This window comes from Gadus chalcogrammus, chromosome 18 (genome assembly GCF_026213295.1).
Source record: "Gadus chalcogrammus isolate NIFS_2021 chromosome 18, NIFS_Gcha_1.0, whole genome shotgun sequence".
NCBI lineage: Eukaryota > Metazoa > Chordata > Actinopteri > Gadiformes > Gadidae > Gadus > Gadus chalcogrammus.
In genome coordinates, this window is record NC_079429.1 from 15,776,333 (window position 1) to 15,798,014 (window position 21,682).

The following is a 21,682-nucleotide window of genomic DNA, read 5'->3' on the forward strand; positions in this document are numbered from 1 at the left end:
GGGGGTTACTGGCTCTGTAGCCAACAGGGTGGTTTTGACAGTCAGTGGATGCAGGTTCCGATGAGGACATATAATACGAGCATATTACGGCGTGGTGCCCCGCGGACATCAGATACCCAGACCTGCTCGCCTTCCAGCAGCGAAGAGTGGGACGGGACATGTAGGTAATGAAAGTGATTAGAGAGCGTCGTTGGCCCACAGTCAGCCGCAGACGGACGCTGCTTAAGGGTGAACGAGAGGTCATCAGAGGTCGGTCTGACATGTCTGACCAAAAATGATCAAATAATTGACTATTGAATCTATGTGAACGTCAACACTCAGAAGGAAGCAGAAGCAGATATACTCCCCCCCCCACCACCACCACCACCCCCCACTCATTTGGATGTGTCTCGAGATTCAAAACAAAAACAAAATAATCTCAGACCTAAAGCTCATAGATCACCGAAACGAGTGAAATGGTTGATGTCCAAACGAATAAGAACAGACCTACTGGTATAATAAAATGGGCTATTCAGAATATGGATTGGCGTTCCCCATGCCCCATCTGGTGGTTACACAATAAAAAACTGAAATAGGAAGAATCCAGTACAGGATTATTCTATATTGCACCTAAAAATAATAAAATAATTTCCTAAATTAAAGTAAATAAAAAAGTAAAAAAATGTTTTCCAATGCGTCTTTAATGTGCACTCTTTATGTGGATTATACTGAGTAATATCCGTGGGGTTTGATTGGCTCCGAACAATCACGTGACGGGCGAATCCAGGAAGTGTTGTGGGTCCCTAAACGCGGAAGTGTGGATTAGCATTAGCATGGGCTGCTAAAATAAAACCTTAAAAGTGGTCAAGAAAGCAGAACAAAGTATAGTCAAGCTTCATCCAACTGTTTTATAAAGACAACGCACAGCCCAATAATCCCGGTAAAGACAACGTATGCTTTTAAATTCTACTTTTCAAGCGATCACTGGTTGATAGGTTGTATAGTTTAAATTTAACCACGGTCTGTGGTCATTTTAGTTACATCTAAATATCTAAAATGATTAATCAGCCTTTGGTACGACTCACTAAACAATCATGTATGCTGTACTGAGAGTCATTGTTCACCGATGTGGCTCCCTAGATATCTGTCCGTACCATTGTTGTTTAAGGTCAAAACTTGTCAACAATTGACACCCCAAGGTGCCTAAAGTCACCAGCTCAAATTACTGCTAGGGGCGACAATAGGGGATATAACTTTGGTGCGTTAATGATCAATTGTAAAGTCATGAATGTCGTTATTGTTTTGTGGATTTTGTATACTGTTACATTAACTATTCATGTATAATGTTTGCGTGTATGTGTATAGATATTATTTAAAAAAAATCCAGATATTACTGGAATTGTTATGCTAATAATAATAATACATTTTGCTTTTTTATGTGTCACTGCATGACAGCACGTCATCCGTTGCTCGCCGCTGACCTGAGATCAAGAGGGATCGTTAGGTTCGGTCCACTCAGCCACCACCAGTGCCTGTGTCTGTGTCTGGGATAGGGTCAGTTTGTGACAACCCACCAATAACAGCGTCCGTCCATGGCGGCCAGCAGGCCCAGTGCCACCTCGGCAACCAATAAGATCTTCCAGTTCAAGCTGGTCCTGCTCGGGGAGTCAGCGGTAGGGAAGTCCAGTTTGGTGCTGCGCTTCGTCAAGGGACAGTTCCAGGAGTACCAGGAGAGCACCATCGGAGGTAAGGGACTGGGACTACAGGGTAACCATCACAGTGTTGGTCTGGGGTCAGCCAGCAGCCCTACTATGTTAAAGCAGAATAACTTCAGTGGGGAAATGGGGAACGAAACAGGACTCTGAGCCTGTGTGCCGTTTGTTATGGGGATATTCTATCAAAGTAAAATCTTTCGCACGGTGGAAGCTTTCAGTAGGGGAGGTAACTAAAGCGTACATCTAAAGTAACCAGTCTGTACGCTGTTTTAACCTCTACAGACACTTTTTTACAGTTTATATCTGCTGGCCGACTCTATGCTCCATGTATGTGAATGACGTGCTTACAAATCCCGGCCTCCGGCAAAATGATTGGTTGAAAAATAAATATGATCAGAAGGAAGTGAAAGGCACCGTTCACCCAGATTTGAACTTGTCTGTCATCAGTCTCTAGCTGTTAATCTAAATTAGGAATTTGATTAATATTCATATTTAGATATGAAAGTCTAATATCTGAGACCTGGGAAATAGGATCAGGACTGGGGGTTTCCTAATATGGGCATGGGATGGTTAGAGATATCTGATTTATAAGCTATTGACATTTAATAGTACGTTTTTGATAAAGAAATAGAAAAGTCAAAGGTATTTAGAGGCCCTACTCCATAAACAGACTGCCTAAAGATAACCAAATCCAGTGCTGGGTAAGTTGACACATCAAGAGAGCTAGCTCATAGTTCAGTTCACACAGATTAAAATGAACTAGTTCATGTTCAGAGTTCACTATTAAGAATTTTGAACTGTTCATTTCTTCTTTATTTATTCTATTCAATGATTTTTCAGTAGAACCTCCTCCTACCCATCCATCCCCAGCCCCCCAAGCCCAAAGGTCACGCCCCACGGCGTTCTAGATGCCTGAGAAGCGGATCCCTCCCTCGGACGTTGCCATCGACATCATTCGTGGTCCGACAGAGTGTCCCATATCCACACACACCTAGTATACTCAGAGTTCACTTAGGTGTGGAACGAGAGGAGAGGTAGCCTTTTGGCTTCTGGGGCGAACCTGCCCATTGAACCCTGAGGGTTCAACCACGTCGCTGGGTTATTTTCCTCCCACTCAAATCTCATGTTTCACATGGAAGTGTCTCATTAGATAAGGAAGATCTGCTGGCCTTTCACATGGGTTTTAAATTGAATGTAGACTCCAGAGACTGCAGACTCCTGTAGGCCAGACGCCCCTGACCAACACCTGCCCCTTCATGCATCTGTATAAATTCACTGTAAATCTCTTTACATAAAAGCTTCTGCTAAGTCACTGAAGGGTAAACGAAAACAATGGGGGTCGGCAACGGCCCTTCCCTCATCTCCCATCCCCTCCCCTCCCCTCCTCTCCAGCTGCCTTCCTCACCCAGACGGTATGTCTGGACGAGACGACGGTGAAGTTTGAGATCTGGGACACGGCGGGCCAGGAGCGCTACCACAGCCTGGCGCCCATGTATTACCGTGGAGCGCAGGCCGCCATCGTGGTCTACGACATCACTAACGCGGTGAGTGTCGCCGCCGTCGTCCCTCCGGTGGCCATTTTAGAATGTTATTTGTGATGTCGGGGTTGTTGTTTGAATTAACCCTATATATGCCTTATGTTATGTAAATAGTGTTCTTTGTACAGTAAATGTTCCAAAACACTATTTATTTAGTTATTTGTGTTGATATTAATACAATACTTATTATATTGTTAGTTTGATGTTTTATCCCACAACTGTTTTTCTTAAAGGTCCCATGGCATGCTACTTTATCGATGCTTTAATATAGATATTAGTGGGCCCCTATCGCAGTATTTGCAGACGTTCCACAAATTCAGCCGTGGTGCAGAATTACAGCCACTACGAGCCAGTATGAAGAGGCGAGAGGCAGGTCAAGGAGGAGGGTGGGGGTGTGGCCCTGAGCAGCTTGCTGCCACGGTACCATGCGCTCTGTTTACAGTGGATGTATCGCAATGGAGAGGCGCACACAGCCTTTAGCCGTGTTCCGTAAATATTCTAGAACACTCCGGGTGCTCCGGCGGGAGTCCTGGAGCTCTATCTCTAAATAATATCATATTATCATATTAGATGTCTCTGGTTCTTCCACTTCCACATTAATCGGAAGTAGTCTGAACCGCGACATGGAGGAGAAAGGGATTGATGCCCGCGATTGTCTCCCGTCAGAGCCCGGCTGTCGAGGCACCACCGCCTCGGAAGTGGGCAGCGGCGAGCGGGGCTCCGGTGGGAGACAGTCGCGGGCAACAATCCCTTTCTCCTTCATTTAGCGGTTCATGTACTTCAGGGAGGCAAAGCCAAAGTTCCTTCCCCAAATTCCTTCTCAACCATGGCTGAGATAACCCCAACTACGAGTCTTGTTGTGGAAATACCAGAGACGTCAGAGAACCGAAGTGTTGTGCGCCATAACACCAACAGCCGTACGGTTATCCAAATAACAAAGAAGTGTACAACACTTGTGTTACAGTGTGTGTAATCACACACACACACACACACACACACACACACACACACACACACACACACACACACACACACACACACACACACACACACACACACACACACACACACACACACACACACACACACACACGTGGCGCTCGCACGGTCGTAGCTCATTGTCTCATTGGCGGACCAAATTCTCTGGGCGGGCAAGGCAGAGAAAGGGGAGGTAACCTGGCCCCTTATGACGACATATGGTGCCACATTCCATATCAGCGCGCCTGAGCTTCCAAGGTGAGCAGGATACCCAGTGCTCGTTTTACATCAAACGCACATTTTACCCACTGGGGGACCAAAGGCAGGCTAGGGGAACTCATATTAATGTTAGAAAACCTCATAAAGTGCGATTTTCTTGCCATGGGACCTTTTAATGAATAATTTCGGTATATGGTTACTTTATTCGTCCCACCCTGAAATTACTATAATTTTCAGGCTAACTACCATTAGCCGTGGCGTGAGCGCTATCAGACTAACATGTTGCTACCTCCAGGACACGTTCTCGAGAGCCAAGACCTGGGTGAAGGAGCTGCAGCGGCAGGCCAGCCCCAACATCGTCATCGCTCTGGCCGGGAACAAGGCCGATATGTCTGACACCAGAGCTGTGGAGCACCAGGTAGGAAGGAGTCCCACCGCACCCCTACTCCAACTAGACCCTCTGCAATGACTATGTTAGGACAGTGGCTAGGGTGTTTGTCTCCCAGCAGAAGGGTTCCGGGTTCGAACCCCAATGTCTCTAGCCCCTGAGCATGATGCTCTACTCTCTCTGTCAATGTTTGTACTCTGAGTTACTTTGGGCAATGCCTCTGAATGACTAAATGCTGAATCGTAAAATGTTATTGAAACTATTTTAGCAAAGGTTGAAATGGTAGGGGAATGTAGCATTATGAGGAACTGCATTTACTCAAAGACCAATGGACTAAGAATATACCTCTTTTCAGAATTAAATGAAAAAAGAAATCTAATCGGTTTTAAACATATATATTTCTTGAAAATAATTAGATATTTTGAGCCCTTTTTTTGTGATAATATGGCTGAGCCGTCTCTTGAATATCTCTCATAATATTTATATTGTGGTGATGTTATTTAATGGTGTTTATCACTTGTGTTAGTCTTGTCTTGATCAGTTGGTTTTCTAATCCAACTCTAAACCTGAATGTGTTTCAGGAGGCTCAGGTCTATGCTGACGACAACAGCCTGCTGTTCCTGGAAACCTCCGCCAAGACTGCCCTCAACGTCAACGAAGTCTTCATGGCCATTGGTAAGGGCATCATCGTCATCATCATTATCATCATCCTCTTCACTCTTATAGGGCTGGGCGATTAATCGAATTACGATTTCAATTTCAGCGTTGAACAATCACAAAACTAATATAATCGATTTTTTCTTTTTTACTTTATTTAATGTTTATAGCAAGTGCAGAACAGCTGGATACATATCTGTACATTATTTTAGATTTCATTGTTTTCTTTTTTAATATTTCGTGTATTTTTTTAAGTCGAAATTTCATAGTTCTCAGTTACAAAGTGTTTTTTGGGAGAGACATGCTGAATAAATACATAATGTTTTCAAAAATAATCGTACTCTTACGCCTATTTACCGAAGTCCACTTCCTGGTGTGGTTCTTCAAATATAATCTCGGTTCAAAACATTGATAAGAAACTCCCTATATCCGTAAAGAGGCGTATATGTATTTGCTATGCCAGGTTCTGTGAATGTTCTGGAAACTCCCTAATCTTTCTGCATCGACTTCTGCATACGATCCTCAAATTAGTCTCGAGTATATTATTCAGTACAGAAACAGTAACTGTCAGTGACCAGAGCAGGCACGTTCTCTCTTTGAAAGCAAAGTCACCATGTAATAGGACATAATCCTGGCTCATAGTTGGGTTTCGGTCCTTTCCAAAACCTGTAAAATGACGCGTTCCGCGTGTTTGCTACCTAAACTCGACTTACTCGTTTGCCATTTTTCTGAGCTCAGCCAGGTGTCTATAAATGGCATGGCCATGCGTCGACTTGCCCGTGCACTTCACCAGCGGCAGATCACATCAGGTCACAATCAATTCTGCTTTGGTTACCTAAGATATTCTGTGTGCCGTGTCACAGGCTGGCTGGGGATAGGGTACGTCTGTAGCTTTTTTCTGCGTTTGAAAACGTCCGTGTGACATCAAAAGGTCACAGGCAGCCCTAGCACATGGCACAGTTTCTGATGGAATGCTAAATCTACACTTTGGAGAAGTTTGACGCACCCAAAATGAGTGGCTGAGTGGATGAATGAGACGATGGCGTTTGTTTGAATAGATGGATACAGAACAGAAGGACGAATGTTGCACGGGTCGATGAATCGACAGGCAGTGGTTTGCGTGTTGCTAATCTCCTTCCTCCGGTGTTTTTTCCCCTGCAGCAAAGAAACTCCCCAAGAGCGACCCGGCGGCGGGGGGGGGGAGCGCGGGCCGGACGCGGGCAGGGGTGGACCTGCAAGACCCCCCGCCCTCCGGCCGCGGCGGGCGCTGCTGCGGCGGCGGTGGCAACTGATGACGTAGCTGGACGACCTGAAGGACTACAGAAAGACCCGGATCTCCAGAGGGAGGAGGAGGAGGAGGGGGGAATGAAGAGGCCGCCCCTCCCATCCCAGATGAGATTATCTGATCCCCTCACCACACACACACACACACCTTTCTGATCAAAGGAACGTTTTTAAAGAATCATAAGCTAGAGGGAGTTTCCCAGAATCCCTCACTCCGCAGGATATCTAGCCCGTCTGTGTGTCTTCGCCCGGCCTCTCCGTCTGTCTGTCTATCTTTCTGTAACTTCTATGTTTCAGATGGTTGACCTGTTTAGGTGAACCGTCGTTCTGCCTACCTGTTCCACACTGCCTTGCTGGCTGTCTCATTTCTGCCTGTCTGTCTGTCTCTCTTCACCTTTTATGTTTGAGATTATCGACCGGTCTTACAATTTTAAAACAATGATGCCTGTATGTAGTTTTCATGCCTTTTTGTAGCTGTGCGTGCGTGCGTGTGTGTGGTGTGTGCATGCGTGCGAAAGGCAGTAAGTCAATCTTACTCTTCCCGCTGTTGATTCAATCTTCCAGATGTAAAAATCACTCTTTCTTCTCTTTATTCTCACTGAACATACGAACACCAGAATAAAGGGATTGTAATTTCATAATCTCTGCATGCTGGGGCGCTTCTTGGCCACCAGGGGGCGCGATTGACCCAGAATTCGAGCGGTGCGTTGACGCAGTACAACCTACTACGAGTACAACGGTCGTGTTCGGTTTCAGCTGTTAGACACCAGAATATATATAATATATATATGATATATATAGGACCAAAAAGTAATAAAAACATGCAACTTTTCTTGACTCATATCCAGATTGCGTTTGTCTTTAGCCTTGTGATCGTTGCAGTGGAAGGTTTGGGTGGGGATGCAAATTCCGTTTTAAAAGGATCTGTTTCTATTTGAACAGTTTGGATGTCTTGACGTGCCTTGTATATGTAAAAGAGTGATTGAATGATTACTCTTGCATGCATGTTTAAAGTCATGATTGCAGTTTCTGAATGCCGTGGAATTAATGCTGATAATCTTTATAAACACCAACATATTCCAAGTTATGGTTTGTGGCTGTGTTATGGGTGGTGGCGACTATATCATTCATGAAAACACATTTCAACTCACTTGGTGTTGTCTCTACGGGGCTTCAGTGATCTTAAATGGGTTTGTCTGAGTTTGAAAGAAAGATACTGGGGAAAACACCCTTCCCATTTTCACAACTGTTCCCAAATATTTGTTCAGTAGGTAGGGCCTACCAAATCAGTATTTTAGCAATTAATAAAATAAATACCCCATAGCTCGAATAAACCGAATCATGTTACAAAAATAATGAAAAATGTAACAAATATTTAATAAATAATGTTGTGCATGATGGCGACCACTAGATGGCAGAAAAGTGCTTCGGGTTTTTCTGCCACGGCCCTCGACGTCTGGAAATGAACGAAAAAGGTTAGTTTCGACTGAAAAGACATTTCTTGAAAATAATCATGATTGACTTTACTGTACCAGGTTTAATCTCTTGATTCATACAATATAGGGGGAAAAATATATATTTTGAAACATCAGTAATTGGCGTGTGTGTGTGTGAATGATGTGTGTGAATCTAATTGGTTTGATGACATGGGTTTATAATGTTTATATGATTATTTGTATATTTACTAATTTCATAAATTGTAGCCTATATTTTAAAGACCAAGATTACAACATAGGCAAGGAAGTGGAGCAGTCGGCCCTCCTTCATAAAACTAGAATGTATACTATATTTGCCTTAAATAAGCAACATAACTGTAAGCCTACATATTCTTGGGCTTAAAATATAGGATATATTTAGGCCGTACAAAAAAAATGCATGGTCATGATTAGGTATAATTTATAGTTTATTAGAATATTAAACCATTAAATAATACATTTTGATTATTTTTCACTTCTCGATTGGGCCTCATATCCTGCTTTCTGCAGGCTGGTCTGCGGGCTGTGACCGATTAATCTGGCCGCGGTCTTACTGGTTCCTGTTCAATGACTCAGTACACACACGCACACGCACATCTGCAATACACAGATACGTGCGTCCGCTGTGTTCCCAGTAAATGATTTCTCATTTGGTGAGCTGTCAATCAGAGCTTGTGCCGAGAGAGAGATAACTGTACCGCTTATCTCTTCCTGCACATTTTGCTTTAATGTTTGATTGAACGTTTCCTTGAAGTAGATTTGAAAATATACGTTATTGCAGCATTTTAAACAGCTTATATTAAACATCCTCAAACCAAATGTATTTTGGGCCGGATTGGTGGACACTGATTGGTTGTTCTTGGGCAGACTGAAATGCTATTTAGCACCAAGGACATAGAGGGGTGGGTTGATAAGGCTTATCTATCACCCATGGGTGCTGAGAAGACTCGATGTAATTTGAGATGGGGTGCTGATAGTGTCTGTGATGTGTTTCTTATCTGAAATGAGACGACGAGCTGCGTGGAGAAGACGGAGGGTGATTAAAACAACATTTACTGCAGAGACCTGCCAGGCAAAAAAAACAACACACTGCATTGTTTGCATTTGGGCTGTTTTTACCCAAAGCACTGAGCAGCTCTTCTTCTGAAACACATATTTAAATATATTATTATTATTATACATGCACTTAAATTAGACTGATCCACGGTCAGAGAGAGGCTGCAGGTCATAAAGTAGCAGCCACACGCCAGTGCGTTTGGTTTAAACGCTTGTTTTGAATGAGGTAAGACATGATTAAAGCGCACAAAATATCCTTCCCCTTTTAGCAGTTTTATATTTATTCCTCATCTATGTCTCATTATTCTGAGGATCATCTGTGTGATTGTTTAAATGGGCCTACCACTGGTCGTGTAAAGGCCTGTAAAGCAGCTGAAATATCCGAGGCCTGAGAGGCACTCAAACAGCAACAGCAAATACAACGGGGCATTAAACCTATTTTATTAATGTATTTTTCTATAATGTACTTTATCACTGCACTCCAATAGAAAAACTAAAACCCGGTAGACGCATACACGTGCCGCATTATGTGCTGATAAAAAAAATATTGTGGCGACTCCTACGGGGTTCGCGTGTGTAGTGTTGCTGCCACCGTTACCGAGACTTGCATGTTGGTTGGTTGTGCGGTGCGCTGTGTGTTGTGGGTGTGCGTTAAAATAAAGGCAGCTCTCGGAGTCGTGCGGTGTATGGGCCACAATAGCCTATATATTAGGAAAAAATACAATTACCAAACGGGTTGATTGGCATCTTTGGCTCCGAGGGGCCACTCTGTGGAGCCTTGATTGGGGCGTGTCTTGGACGCAGCATGAAATGGACTAAAATGGGCCCTGATGATGAGAGCACTCAGGATAATCACCCTCATGATGACGTTGCAGGGTGATGGCCGCGGCGTCTTCTGATGTCGGACGCGCCGCTCTCTGAGAGTATTCAAGGCGAGGAGACGCACAGAAACGTGTGTGTGTTTGTGTGTATGAATCCGGATTTGTGCGTGTGTGTGTGTGTGTGTGTGTGTGTGTGTGTGTGTGTGTGTGTGTGTGTGTGTGTGTGTGTGTGTGTGTGTGTGTGTGTGTGTGTTTATGTGCCCTCGCCCGTGCACGTCAGTGCTCTCTTGTGTCAAACAGATGTAAAAACACACCAGGATGTTCTTATTTAGGGGCCGTATCTTAGTGACAGCTTGTCACTGCTTGTGTGTGTGTGTGTGTGTGTGTGTGTGTGTGTGTGTGTGTGTGTGTGTGTGTGTGTGTGTGTGTGTGTGTGTGTGTGTGTGTGTGTGTGTGTGTGTGTGTGTGTGTGTGTGTGTGTGTGTGTGCTTGGGTGCGTTTATGCGTGCATTGCATCGCATCAAGCCTATAAGAACAAGTGTTTGCGTGTGTGTGTGTGTGTGTGTGTGTGTGTGTGTGTGTGTGTGTGTGTGTGTGTGTGTGTGTGTGTGTGTGTGTGTGTGTGTGTGTGTGTGTGTGTGTGTGTGTGTGTGTGTGTGCAGCCATTTATTTTTAGGGCGGCTGTCTTGTGGTCGCTCGGCAAGGTGCCAGAGGACTTTCATGGGAAGGACATATCTCAAACTCCAAGTATGTTTCCACACAGCATCCATCATGGTCCGGTCTGACAGCTGCTGCCGCGGCGCGCGGACAACACCGCGTGTCCGATGCCGCGTGCGATCCCACTACTAGAGGCCCCGCGCGCTCATGTCCACAGGCCCGCTATTTTAATGAGGGGCGGGGGGTGACTGCGGGGATTGGATGAATGATCTCAGGGTGATGTGCAGTGCGCGCGAACCACACCCGCGAGGTGGTGGATTTGAAAGTGTCCGAGGTTGATACCGGTCGGCCTGGTCAGCATTCCCCCGTGACCCCCTCGGCCGTGACCCCCTCGGACCGTTTATCTTCCGCTAAGTAGCCGGTCTGTTGTCGTCGGGGTATTAATAGAAGGAGATCACGGTGGTGGATGTTAAGGTTTGACGCGGGAGGTTGAAACGCCGACGTTTGCCACGCACGAGACCTCCAGACAGATGCACGAATGTTCTCCAAAAGGCGCCTTCACGTGAAAAAAAATCCCGTGCAGAATATTGAAAATCTCGGGGCCTATTGTGTCTTCAAAGTCCTCCATATCTCTCACATAGGCCTATCGCCATCTGACGACGCCAATTATTGTCCGCCAACCAAAATATGTTTGAAGCAAATTAAGCGTATTTATCTTGACACATTGAAAACTCACCCTAAATATTAAAACGTATTAAATGCGTTTTATGTTTGAATAAGGCCTGCGCGCCCTCGAGCCTTTCTGCTGCAAAGCACACCGCCTGTTTCCGAGGCTAGAAATAAACAAGTGAATCGTTTTTAACAATATTAATTAAAAAAATATTTATAATTCATGTAAATCGTTGTCCACCTACCCCTTCTTGGTTTTTCTCTCAACAAAAATAGGTTTCGTAAGCGCTCTCTTCTCCGTTCACCTTTTTGGCGGGGCTTTGACTCCTCTCCGCCAGCGCGAGACAAGCAGAGAACGGCGCGCGCGCGTGCCATCCTCCCGCTTGCTGTCATCGCGCGCGTGGGACCGAACGCCTACATGCGCGCGCGGTGCAGAGCGCCAGTCACAACGGAGACCCCGGACGACGCCGGCGAACAGGTAGGGAGAAGCGTTTAAAGCGTTTATGATTCATCTTTTATTCCACTGAAGACAATCATTCTTCCGGACCCACGTCACGAGGCATTTTGAAATTGGAACACGCGACTGTGTTTTAGTGTGACACTGCGGTGCGCGTGTCGAAGTGTGTCATTTTATTTGCGGATGGATGTGAGCGGTTACAGGGAGGTTGGCTGCTCTTTAATACTTCTCATGACTTGCTCGACCAAGGCTTTCATTTCTCCTGTGTGGTCACTCGTTTATGTTTATTGACGACATAGCTTAATGTACAACTTTACACGGCAAAGTCAGATGTGTCGTTAACCCTAACCCAATATGTGTTGTATTCTTACACACTATTCTTTGGGTATTTTTGTATTGATCGTGTTGAACTTGAATATCAAATCCGAGACAAAAAACATTGACTAACAAATATAGGATAGATTGGAATAAAAATGTAGGCCTATTGCAATTGAGCCGGTTCACGTTAATAAGCACATGCACAGAGTGAAAAAATGCATCTCCCAGTATCAGCTTTCTGGAAAAAAAAATGTCTTATCAAACCAATATTCTCTTTGTGGTAACAATATAAATGCATCGTTTTTCTGAGAACCTGCATTTAGGTGTGTGTGTGTGTGTGTGTGTGTGTGTGTGTGTGTGTGTGTGTGTGTGTGTGTGTGTGTGTGTGTGTGTGTGTGTGTGTGTGTGTGTGTGTGTGTGCGTGCGTGCGTGCGTGCGTGTGTGTTTTTTGCGTGCAATGGATTTTTGCGTAGGCATTGTGTGTGAAAATGATATTGTCATAATGTGTGAATGAGGAGTATGATCAGTTGTTAATTAAAAACAAATGATTGCATATAGCTCATTGTATATTTAAATAAAATAATAATTAAATTAACAACATTTGTATTAGGCCTACCAGAACAGCTATAGGGGAAGTGGACCACCTGATTCTGATTGATTGTAACGCAATGCATTACATATTTTTAACTGCTAACTCTGTCTTAAATTAGTAAGTTAAAATATGCATTTCATGATATATCCTTGCTGTCTGTACACTCACAACCCAGAACCCATAAGCTAGAACCCGCGCGACATCATACCATGTCAAGTTAAAGATCAACTGCATGCTAGCCAAGATTGTGAGTTTGCTGCCCCCTAAAGGTTAGGGTGCATTGACTGTCGCACCAATAAGCTGTTTCTCATGGTCCAATTGAGAACTGTAGTTTATGTCCTTTTTAATGTTATTTTTAAGTTATGGTTGACTCGCTCCATAATCTCAGGACTACCAGTTTGTTTTTAACTTCTGGTTTTTCACTTTGACTTGCATTTTTAATAAAATATATCACACAGAATCCCCCTAGCTATAGACATTAATCTTGACATGGAGTTTTTAAGATATTGGTGATGCAATGGTTTAAAAAATTAAGTTAAAAATAAAAAATACTATTTCTGATGACAGCAGCTTAGTTTCTGGTTTTAAGTTGGGATAAAACTCGTTCTCAAATAGTGGTTCCATTGTTGGTGCTTTGTTTGCTCGAAAATTCTGAGCTAACATGCATGATTTAATTGAGGTAGGGCCCCTGATTTCATAGTGAACACTGAAATCGTAAAATGTGTACATTAGGAGGTCATGTATTGTTATTCCATTGTTTTTTCATTTATTTTCGGAAAATGGTTCAGAAACAACGATTAATTTACCGCGTTGCTCTTATAACCGATCAGATTTCAGATATTTGTGCTTCATTAATTTACTTTTGTTAAATGTATATACCACTACTACTATACTATGCTAGCAAGGAGCACAATGACTTGCAAAACAGAAAACGTAGCTTGTCTCTGACTGGCTAACAAAGATCAGCTTTCTTCGGAAGGTGATATGAAGCCTTACTGCAGGTCGATTTGTGCAAAATAATTAGTTGGTTGAATTCTAGCATCATTTATACACACACTCATTAACTCATTGATCTATTTGAATCTATTCCCAATTTAAGAATGTAGAAAGAAGCCTTTTGTTGTTATGGAGTTAAATATCTTTATATATAGGCGGCAGTGGTTATGAAAGGTAGGTTTTGTTTGACACCCCAAGGTTGCTAGTTCAATACCTGGCTCCTGAGGTGTCGCTGAGCAAGATTCCCGTTGTTTATGTATGAATATTTGCATGAATGGCTGAATGTAAGGTACTTGAGTGGTCACAGGTTAGAAAAGCGCTGTATAAGTATATTTAAAAAAAGATCCAGTGTGTTTTATCGATCGTAGCGTACTGATGTAGATGGGCATTTCACCACTCATTGCCTCAATAATACTGGTCATCACCATCATGGTGATCACCCTATTACAGCTGAGACATGCTTCATCTTAAAGTCATCTCAAATAGAGGATTTAAATGAACAGGCTATCCACCCATGGGGTTGTAATGTAGACCTGCTACTGTTGGATTTACATAGCTCTACGTGTGTGTGTGTGTGTGTGTGTGTGTGTGTGTGTGTGTGTGTGTGTGTGTGTGTGTGTGTGTGTGTGTGTGTGTGTGTGTGTGTGTGTGTGTGTGTGTGTGTGTGTGCGTCTGTTTGCTCACTTGTGATTGCCTGCTGGTAGATGTCACAAAAAGATCATGCGCCGCAGGGGTGATCAATTATTATTTTTAATTCAGAAATCATTGTTAGCTTCCCAAGTCAGGGATCCATACTGGAAGATACTTAACCAGGAGGTCTGTTAGCGCTTTGATAAGGGAGATACAGCCTGCAGTACCGCGTGTGAAAACAGCTACATTAGCATTGCCCACACGCGTACATACCGCAACTACAGGCCATCCGCTTGAAACCTTTTCCCCCTCTTTGTTGATTTACCCTCATCAATACTTTTTTTTTTTAACGATACGCCCCCCAGCTCGCGGCACTGATGCGTATGTTTTCATGGCAAACTTAAACGCAGCCGTATAGCCTAGCACCCCTCGCACCACGCCACCTTACCCGCCCTCCCATTACCCCGTCCTCATCCTCGGCCTCCGCGGTCCCCTTCAAATCACCTTGTGGAGGCTCCTCCCCTTTCCCCCCTCCATTCCAAGCGGTTGGCCAAGATGGCCGCCTCGCTGCCGAGCCACATCTTCACCACCACCACCATCATCTCAAGGGCCCTCCCTCTCTCCCTCCCTCTCTCTCTCTCCCTCCCTCTCTCTCTCTCCCCCCCTCTCTCTCTCTCCCTCCCTTTCTCCCTCTCCCTCCCTCTCTCCCACCCTCTCTCCCTCCTTCTCTCCCTCCCTCTCCCTCTCTCTCTCCCTCCCTCTCCCTCTCTCTCTCTCTCTCTCTCTCTCTCTCCCTCCCTCTCTCCCTCTCCCTCCCTCTCTCCCTCTCCCCTCTCTCCCTCTGCTTTCACATCACGCTCCCAGTGGCCAGCACTGTTGTTATTTTCACTTGCTCTCACACGGTAGGGGCCTCTGGGAGCCTGTAGTTCCTGCAGCTATTTATTTTTGTGTGTTTTGGCTGCCAGGTGAGAGGAAGGACCAGAAGAACCTCAGCTAGATAAGTGTCACCACAGGAAGACATCCCGGCGACATTGTTCAGCTTCAGGAGGCAGATTCTTTGTTATCTCTTCTGTCACGTTTAGAGCTCGCACATGTACAAAGTAACCGTTTACTTTCACCATTTATTTTACTATTACAGTTATGTTATTATTTTAGTAATATATAACAATAATACAAAAAAAATATTTGACTTACTGTTATTGAAATAATAACACAATTATTACAATTATTTTGATTAGGATTATTCTGAATTATTATTGCATTTATTGGCACCTGGGCAGCTATTTAGCCCAATGATTAGCTTGTGTATGTATAGCTGTAGTCTTTAGAGTAGTTATTGCTGGGCTCTCAGGAATGGACATTATTTACTATATTACATTAAACGATTATGATTATATTACATAAATTAAACATTATTCAACTATTTTATTATGCATTGTAAATAAGATACTTATTATTGATTATCTATAATCAATGTTCTTTTTTTAACAATTCCTTCCACGTTTCTAGTAATTCCACCACCGTAGTCTTAAAATGTATCGTTTTTGATAAACAGTCAAATTAACCTGATACAAATACATTACACCTGCATTAATTTACAGCAGTATGCATAGAAACTCTGTTTTGGGCCCAACCATATTTACATCCTTATCCCGTTGGTGCAATGTTCGAGAACTCTCTCTCTCTCTCTCTCTCTCTCTCTCTCTCTCTCTCTCTCTCTCTCTCTCTCTCTCTCTCTCTCTCTCTCTCTCTCTCTCTCTCTCTCTCTCTCTCTCTCTCTCTCTCTCTCTCTCTCTCTCTCTCTCTCTTCTCTCTCTCTCTCTCTCTGTATGTGCTGCTGCTGCCATGTGCCTCAGTAAAAACCGTCAGGTGTGAAATTGAGAATAATCATGTGGAACAGGATTGGCCCAGGGAGCAGCTTGTGTCGGGCTCCTTGACTGTGAATGGACTTCTGCTTTCTACTGATAACGCCCACAGAGCCTCCCGCAATCAGCCCCCAACCACATTCTCTGAACACTGGAGAGAAAGAAAGATTTACTATTATCCCCCCCTATAGCTGTAGTCCAGCGTGGAGATTAAGCTAGGAGAGCTACCGGTGCTAGCCTAGCTGTTCAGAGACAAATAACAAGGTATATTCCTACCACATTATTCACATTATTCACACTAACATTTAAAATGATTTTACTTTAAAATCTTTTGAAATGTAGAATATGCTGCAATAGAATTCCCTGTTCTGTTTGCGTGTACTGATTATACCAGTGTATAGCAGTATACTGGTCGATAAAACGTATATCTTACCTAATTGAAATACCCAGCTTGCTAATCAAAATACCCAGCTTGCTTAACAATTCAATTTCTGTCATGATAAATAAAAGTAAAGGTTTTTCGAACATACAGTCCTAGTTTTGTTTTAGTGTTTGTAAATATTGTCCATATAAAAGCAATCACAAAAAAAAAATTCAACCAAGAGTAGCATGCAAATGTTCTAACTATTATTCTAATTACTGGATTCATAGTGATTCTTGATTAAACCCAATCCTCAGCTGTTGGATCAACCCTTGATTACAGACCAAATGTTTCTCTCCCTAAAAGGCATTTCTCATCAGTTTAACGTCATTTCACACCTCTCACGCCTCTCAATGTCCCTTAGCTTTAGCATGCCTAGCAGTGGTGGTAAACATTAGCATTCCTGCCACTTACTACACCACACTATCAGGCATTTGTGAAAGGCTAGGAAGCTAGGTAGCTCTGTCTTGCTGCATCCCTGCCTGGCCATGTTAGATGCTCAGCCCTCGATCGAAAGGCTCTTCAAAGGTTGGTCAGGAATGCCCACTACATCACAGGTAGGGCTGTACCAGCATTGTAGGACACTACTACTACTCCAGAATATGTCTGAGCGAGGCCCTGAAGATCATCAAGGTTCCCAGCCACCTCAGTTCTCCTGACTCCTGTCTGGTAAACGGGACAGGAGCATCAAGTGCATCACTAACAGACTCCCAAACAGCTTTTTACTCGAAGCAATACGACTTTTGAGTAGCACTATTTGCATTATCATTTTTATTCCTACGTTTATTTTGTAATTTCTTGCCTGCTTACTCCTTTTTAACATTGATGAGCAGGCTGAAAAGTAGTTCAGTACATACATCCAGACAGTACTAAACATTATTGAAATACTTTCCTTAAACCTTGCTCAAGATGGCATTTGGTTACATGGCCAAATATGATAGACTTTTGTTTGACGATTATGAATAACTACTTTATTTCATTTTTTATTGAGTATCCTATTTTATATTTAGCAGAGGGTCATTTTTAGCAAACACTTTAATCCAAATGGACTAACGACTGAGAACAAAAAGAACAAAACATACAATCAATATAGATGCTATGGATAGTAGTTCTGTAGAACCTGGTTTGATAAAACTGGACAGGGTGTAGAGAAGTCTTAGGAAGTTCAAACACAAAGTTAGCCTTTTTAAAATTTGATAGATCATTGCAGACAGTTACAGGGTCAACTCTAACCCTAAAGATCCATTAAAGGTTAGACTAATGATTTCTCTTCTATGGCTTCCTTATCACCATGAACCAGTCCTAGATGGTTTCTCTTTTTCCGCCTGCTCCCCTTTCGGTCCTCAGGTCCTTTCAGATATGTTGGGAATGGATGTCTGAGCTCTCCCAGCATCCCCCCCCCCACACAATCATCACTTCAGGGGCTGCCTCATTACAAATCACACCGCAGTTCCTCACGCATAGCGACAACTGCATAATCCAGCCCTTTTAGGCTGATAACAGCCACCTTTTACGCGTCTACTTGAGACAGCCCCCTCCACTAGCCTCCGTTCACCTCCGCCTCCTCCGCACACCCAGAGATTACTCCCCAAAGCCCCTTTTCAACAGACCCCAGCGCGCCGAAGCTCAGATGTGTAAACATTATGTTTTAATAATAGCACGTATGCATCTTATTTCTGAATGATATAAATAAATACTCATGAAGTGTAACATTGACTGAAGGTGAGAGGCACTCAATGAACTTGATTTTAAGAGACACAGTCCTTGTAGGGAACAGAGCTTCTTTATTTAGCGATCGTATAAACAAATGTATCCATATATTATGCACATACAAACCACCTCTTTGTAGCTGTGTCTGTGTGTATTAAGGGCCCCTCCCCTGCTGTAATATGGGGTCTCTCAGGGCCCCTGAGGTCAACAGAGCTGCATATTCATGGCACAGTGACTCCCTTCATTCCTCCCTTTTCAAAACACTCCAAGAACCGAGCTCACCTTGTGAATGTAGCACATAGCACTGATATAAGCCATGGCCATTTAAAAAAACTAACGTTTGACGATTCATTCACATTCATGTCCATGTGGCGTGGCAACAATGTGTAGACCTATGTATCAGCTATTTACTGAAGCTAACTGTGCCTCCTTGGGATCTGTTCGGTTTAAATATCTGGTGAAATGTATTGCTCTTAATGTGTCTGAGTAGAGAGTCAGACAGAAAAGAGTGTGTGTTTACTTGTGAATGTGTGAGTGTGTTTGAGTGTCTGTGTGTGTGAGGAGGTGCGTGCTTGCCTGCCTGCCTGCTGGCCTGTCTCTGTGTGCGTGTGTACGTGCGTGTGTACGTGCGTGTGTGTGGTTTGGAATGACTACATGGACTGCATTCATATCGTGCTTTCCTAACCAGTGCGGCTGGTCAATGCCTCACATTCATCCATTCCAATAGTCATTCATAAACCGTGATGGCGGTGTCAACAAAGAGCTCATCGTTAGCAGCTAGGGTCTGGTACCTTAACCGTATGCTGAAGGAGCTGAATAATAACTCGGTAGTAGACTCTAGCTGATTGCTGGTAAGAGCCAATTTAGCAACTAGTTAATACTAGCATGTATTTACAAGACGACCTGCAAGGCAGCAGTAACTTGGCTGGCATGCTAATCTGGGCTAATGGTTTGAGGGTCTACTTGAAAAGAGAAACTGATACTTCTGAAGTGTCCATCAGACTTTGCTGGTTAGGTGATGATATACTTCTATAAAATAATACTACAATATTGTTCTCTTCATTGTAGTTGACGATATGTTTTGGTTGTCCGGTTCCATCACAGAAAAACGGACAACATCAGTTTTTGTTATTCCGTTTTAAGTAAGAGTGTGTGTGTGTGTGTGTGTGTGTGTGTGTGTGTGTGTGTGTGTGTGTGTGTGCGTGTGCGTGTGCGTGTGCGTGAGTGAGGTGAGTGTGTTCCTATTTTTGGACTAGATACCAGGGTCATCTCTTAGTGACTTGGAGAGAGAGGAGTAGAGTGGATGTTTTGACCGGTAGAACCGTCACCAAGGTCAAGTCTCTCCATAGTCCCCCCCTCGCCCCACTTCTCAGCGCCATGCAGCCGATCATCTCCTGAGCTGCCTAGACGCAGTATGCAGAGCTCTCCTCTCTGGGGATGAGTGAGCCCGCTCTCTCCCAGACACCGGGCTAATATGTTCTGGGACACCACTGTAACTCATCGCTGGTTCTGCCAGTCTTTCTGTCTGTCTGCCTGCCTGTCTGTCTGTCTTTGTCTTTGTCTGCCTCTTTGTATGTCTCTTTGATTGTCTGCCTGTCTGAATCTTCGTCTGTCTTTTGGTCTCTGATCTGTCTGCATGACTGCTTGTCTGTCTGTCTGTCTGTCTGTCTGTCTGTCTGTCTGTCTGTCTGTCTGTCTGTCTGTCTGTCTGTCTGTCTGTCTGTCTGTCTGTCTGTCTGTCTGTCTGTCTGTCTGTCTGTTTGTATATCATCCCTCTTTCTATTCTCTATTTGATCTTTCCCTGTCAAATTCCTGGAAAATGTATTTTGACGTTATTTCAAGGTATTTCCTTGAAATAAGAATGTTTTGTTTCAAATGGTTGAAGAACATATAGTTAATTACGTGAAGGTAATAACATGTGGTTTAATAGTATGGGTCGCTTTGAACAATTTACTTGAAATATTTTTCGCAGCTCTCTCTTAAATGATCATACATTATTTTATATTGGTTTTGTGTTCTTTGAAGATCCATTCAGTTCAGTTTCAGTTTGCAGCCAGCCATGACATCAGCTTTTGTTGAACAATTACAACCATCATTAATGCCAACAGCATGTCCACCTACATAACCCTGTATTGAGTGTGTAACATTTCCGAGTCTGTCTTCTTAAAATGCTGTATTTTAAGCTTTTTTAGCACGGGGAGATTAACTGCCCCAGGGAACGGATGGAGGAAACGAAACCCATGAAGAATCTTAGCTGTCACAAAGCCGGGAAGGGGAAACAGCATAGAGTCACACTTAAACCTATATGCATACACACATATCTACAAAGATATATACAGGATTAGGTTAAAAATTCTCCTAGGAATGTGATTTTCGTATTCATTAACCAAAATACATTTTCTGAATCACATTTTAGTATGTTTTAAGCAGATCTATAAATAATTGGGAAAGTTTTCTTTTTTCTTCCACTTCACACATCATCCGAGCAATTAGCTAATTTTCCCTCAGGAATGCAGATAAGTACACCTCGATCTAATCAGGTGTGCAAAGTGCTCTATGTTATTCAACACTGATACGAGAGAGAGAGAGAGAGAGAGAGAGAGAGAGAGAGAGAGAGAGAGAGAGAGAGAGAGAGAGAGAGAGAGAGAGACTGAAACTTTTTTTTTGGAAATCGAAAATGCTAAGCCTTTTATCCCGACTTATCCGCAGAATGCCGGCATCTAGTTGACTGTAAAATGTAGGAAGCATCTTAGGAGGACATCATGTAGGAGGCACTTTACGGAGGAAGCACTTTGCGCAGGAAGAATCTTGTGTAGGAAGAAACTGAGGAAGCAGCTTGTCAGGAAGCAACTTGCGAAGGAAGAACTGTGTGTAGCAAGCATTCTATGTAAGAAGCACGATTTGTAGGATGAATTTTGCATAGGAAGCATCTTTGGTAGGAGGCATTTTGTGGATGAAGCAGCTCAGGATGAAGCAAATGGAACAACCTCAAGAAATAAGCAACCGAGGAAAAACCACTTCAGATCGGCAACACCTCGTTGGGACACACTTTGTTTGGAAGTACTTTGTGTAGAAAGAAACACAGGGAGGAAACAAGTAGGAAACACCTGGGAAGGAACTTGCTACACACCATGAGACAGCCCCTCACACATTGGAAACAGCGTTTGGGAGCATTGTGTGTAAGAAGCATCGTAGGAGACACCCAGACTGATACACCTCCATGGAATACTCACTGAGTGGAGAATGACAATACTGGG

The 21,682-nt window shown here is 43.5% G+C and overlaps 2 protein-coding genes across 3 annotated transcripts in view; both read left to right on the plus strand.

Annotated features, from left to right (window-relative positions):
* Positions 1 to 755: 755 nt before the first annotated feature.
* LOC130371546 (ras-related protein Rab-5C-like) lies at positions 756 to 8,418 on the plus strand. Of its 2 annotated transcripts, none has more exons than XM_056577360.1 (6): positions 756 to 919; positions 1,435 to 1,725; positions 3,087 to 3,238; positions 4,725 to 4,847; positions 5,399 to 5,492; positions 6,636 to 8,418. In XM_056577360.1, the coding sequence occupies exons 2-6, from the start codon at positions 1,572 to 1,574 to the stop codon at positions 6,764 to 6,766; spliced, it is 654 nt and encodes a 217-aa protein (XP_056433335.1). In that variant the 5' UTR covers positions 756 to 919; positions 1,435 to 1,571; the 3' UTR covers positions 6,767 to 8,418. The 2 variants fall into 2 exon arrangements, with proteins under 2 accessions (XP_056433335.1, XP_056433336.1); XM_056577361.1 differs by having other exon boundaries at positions 762 to 930.
* A 2,463-nt stretch (positions 8,419 to 10,881) lies between these two features.
* The window catches only part of LOC130371860 (zinc finger protein 385C-like), a 47,284-nt gene continuing 36,483 nt past the window's right edge, over positions 10,882 to 21,682 (plus strand). Inside the window, exons 1-2 of the mRNA XM_056577720.1 lie at positions 10,882 to 10,889; positions 11,775 to 11,914. Of these exons, the coding sequence (XP_056433695.1) occupies positions 10,882 to 10,889; positions 11,775 to 11,914 (148 nt within the window). The remainder of the gene's footprint in view (positions 10,890 to 11,774; positions 11,915 to 21,682) is intronic.

Coding starts and splice junctions, on each gene's coding strand:
- LOC130371546 (XM_056577360.1), top strand. CDS start 1,572: ATGGCGGCCAGCAGGCCCAGTGCCACCTCGGCAACCAATAAGATCTTC. Junction 1,726..3,086: donor CCAGGAGAGCACCATCGGAG/GTAAGGGACTGG, acceptor CCTCCTCTCCAG/CTGCCTTCCTCACCCAGACG. Junction 4,848..5,398: donor CCAGAGCTGTGGAGCACCAG/GTAGGAAGGAGT, acceptor AATGTGTTTCAG/GAGGCTCAGGTCTATGCTGA.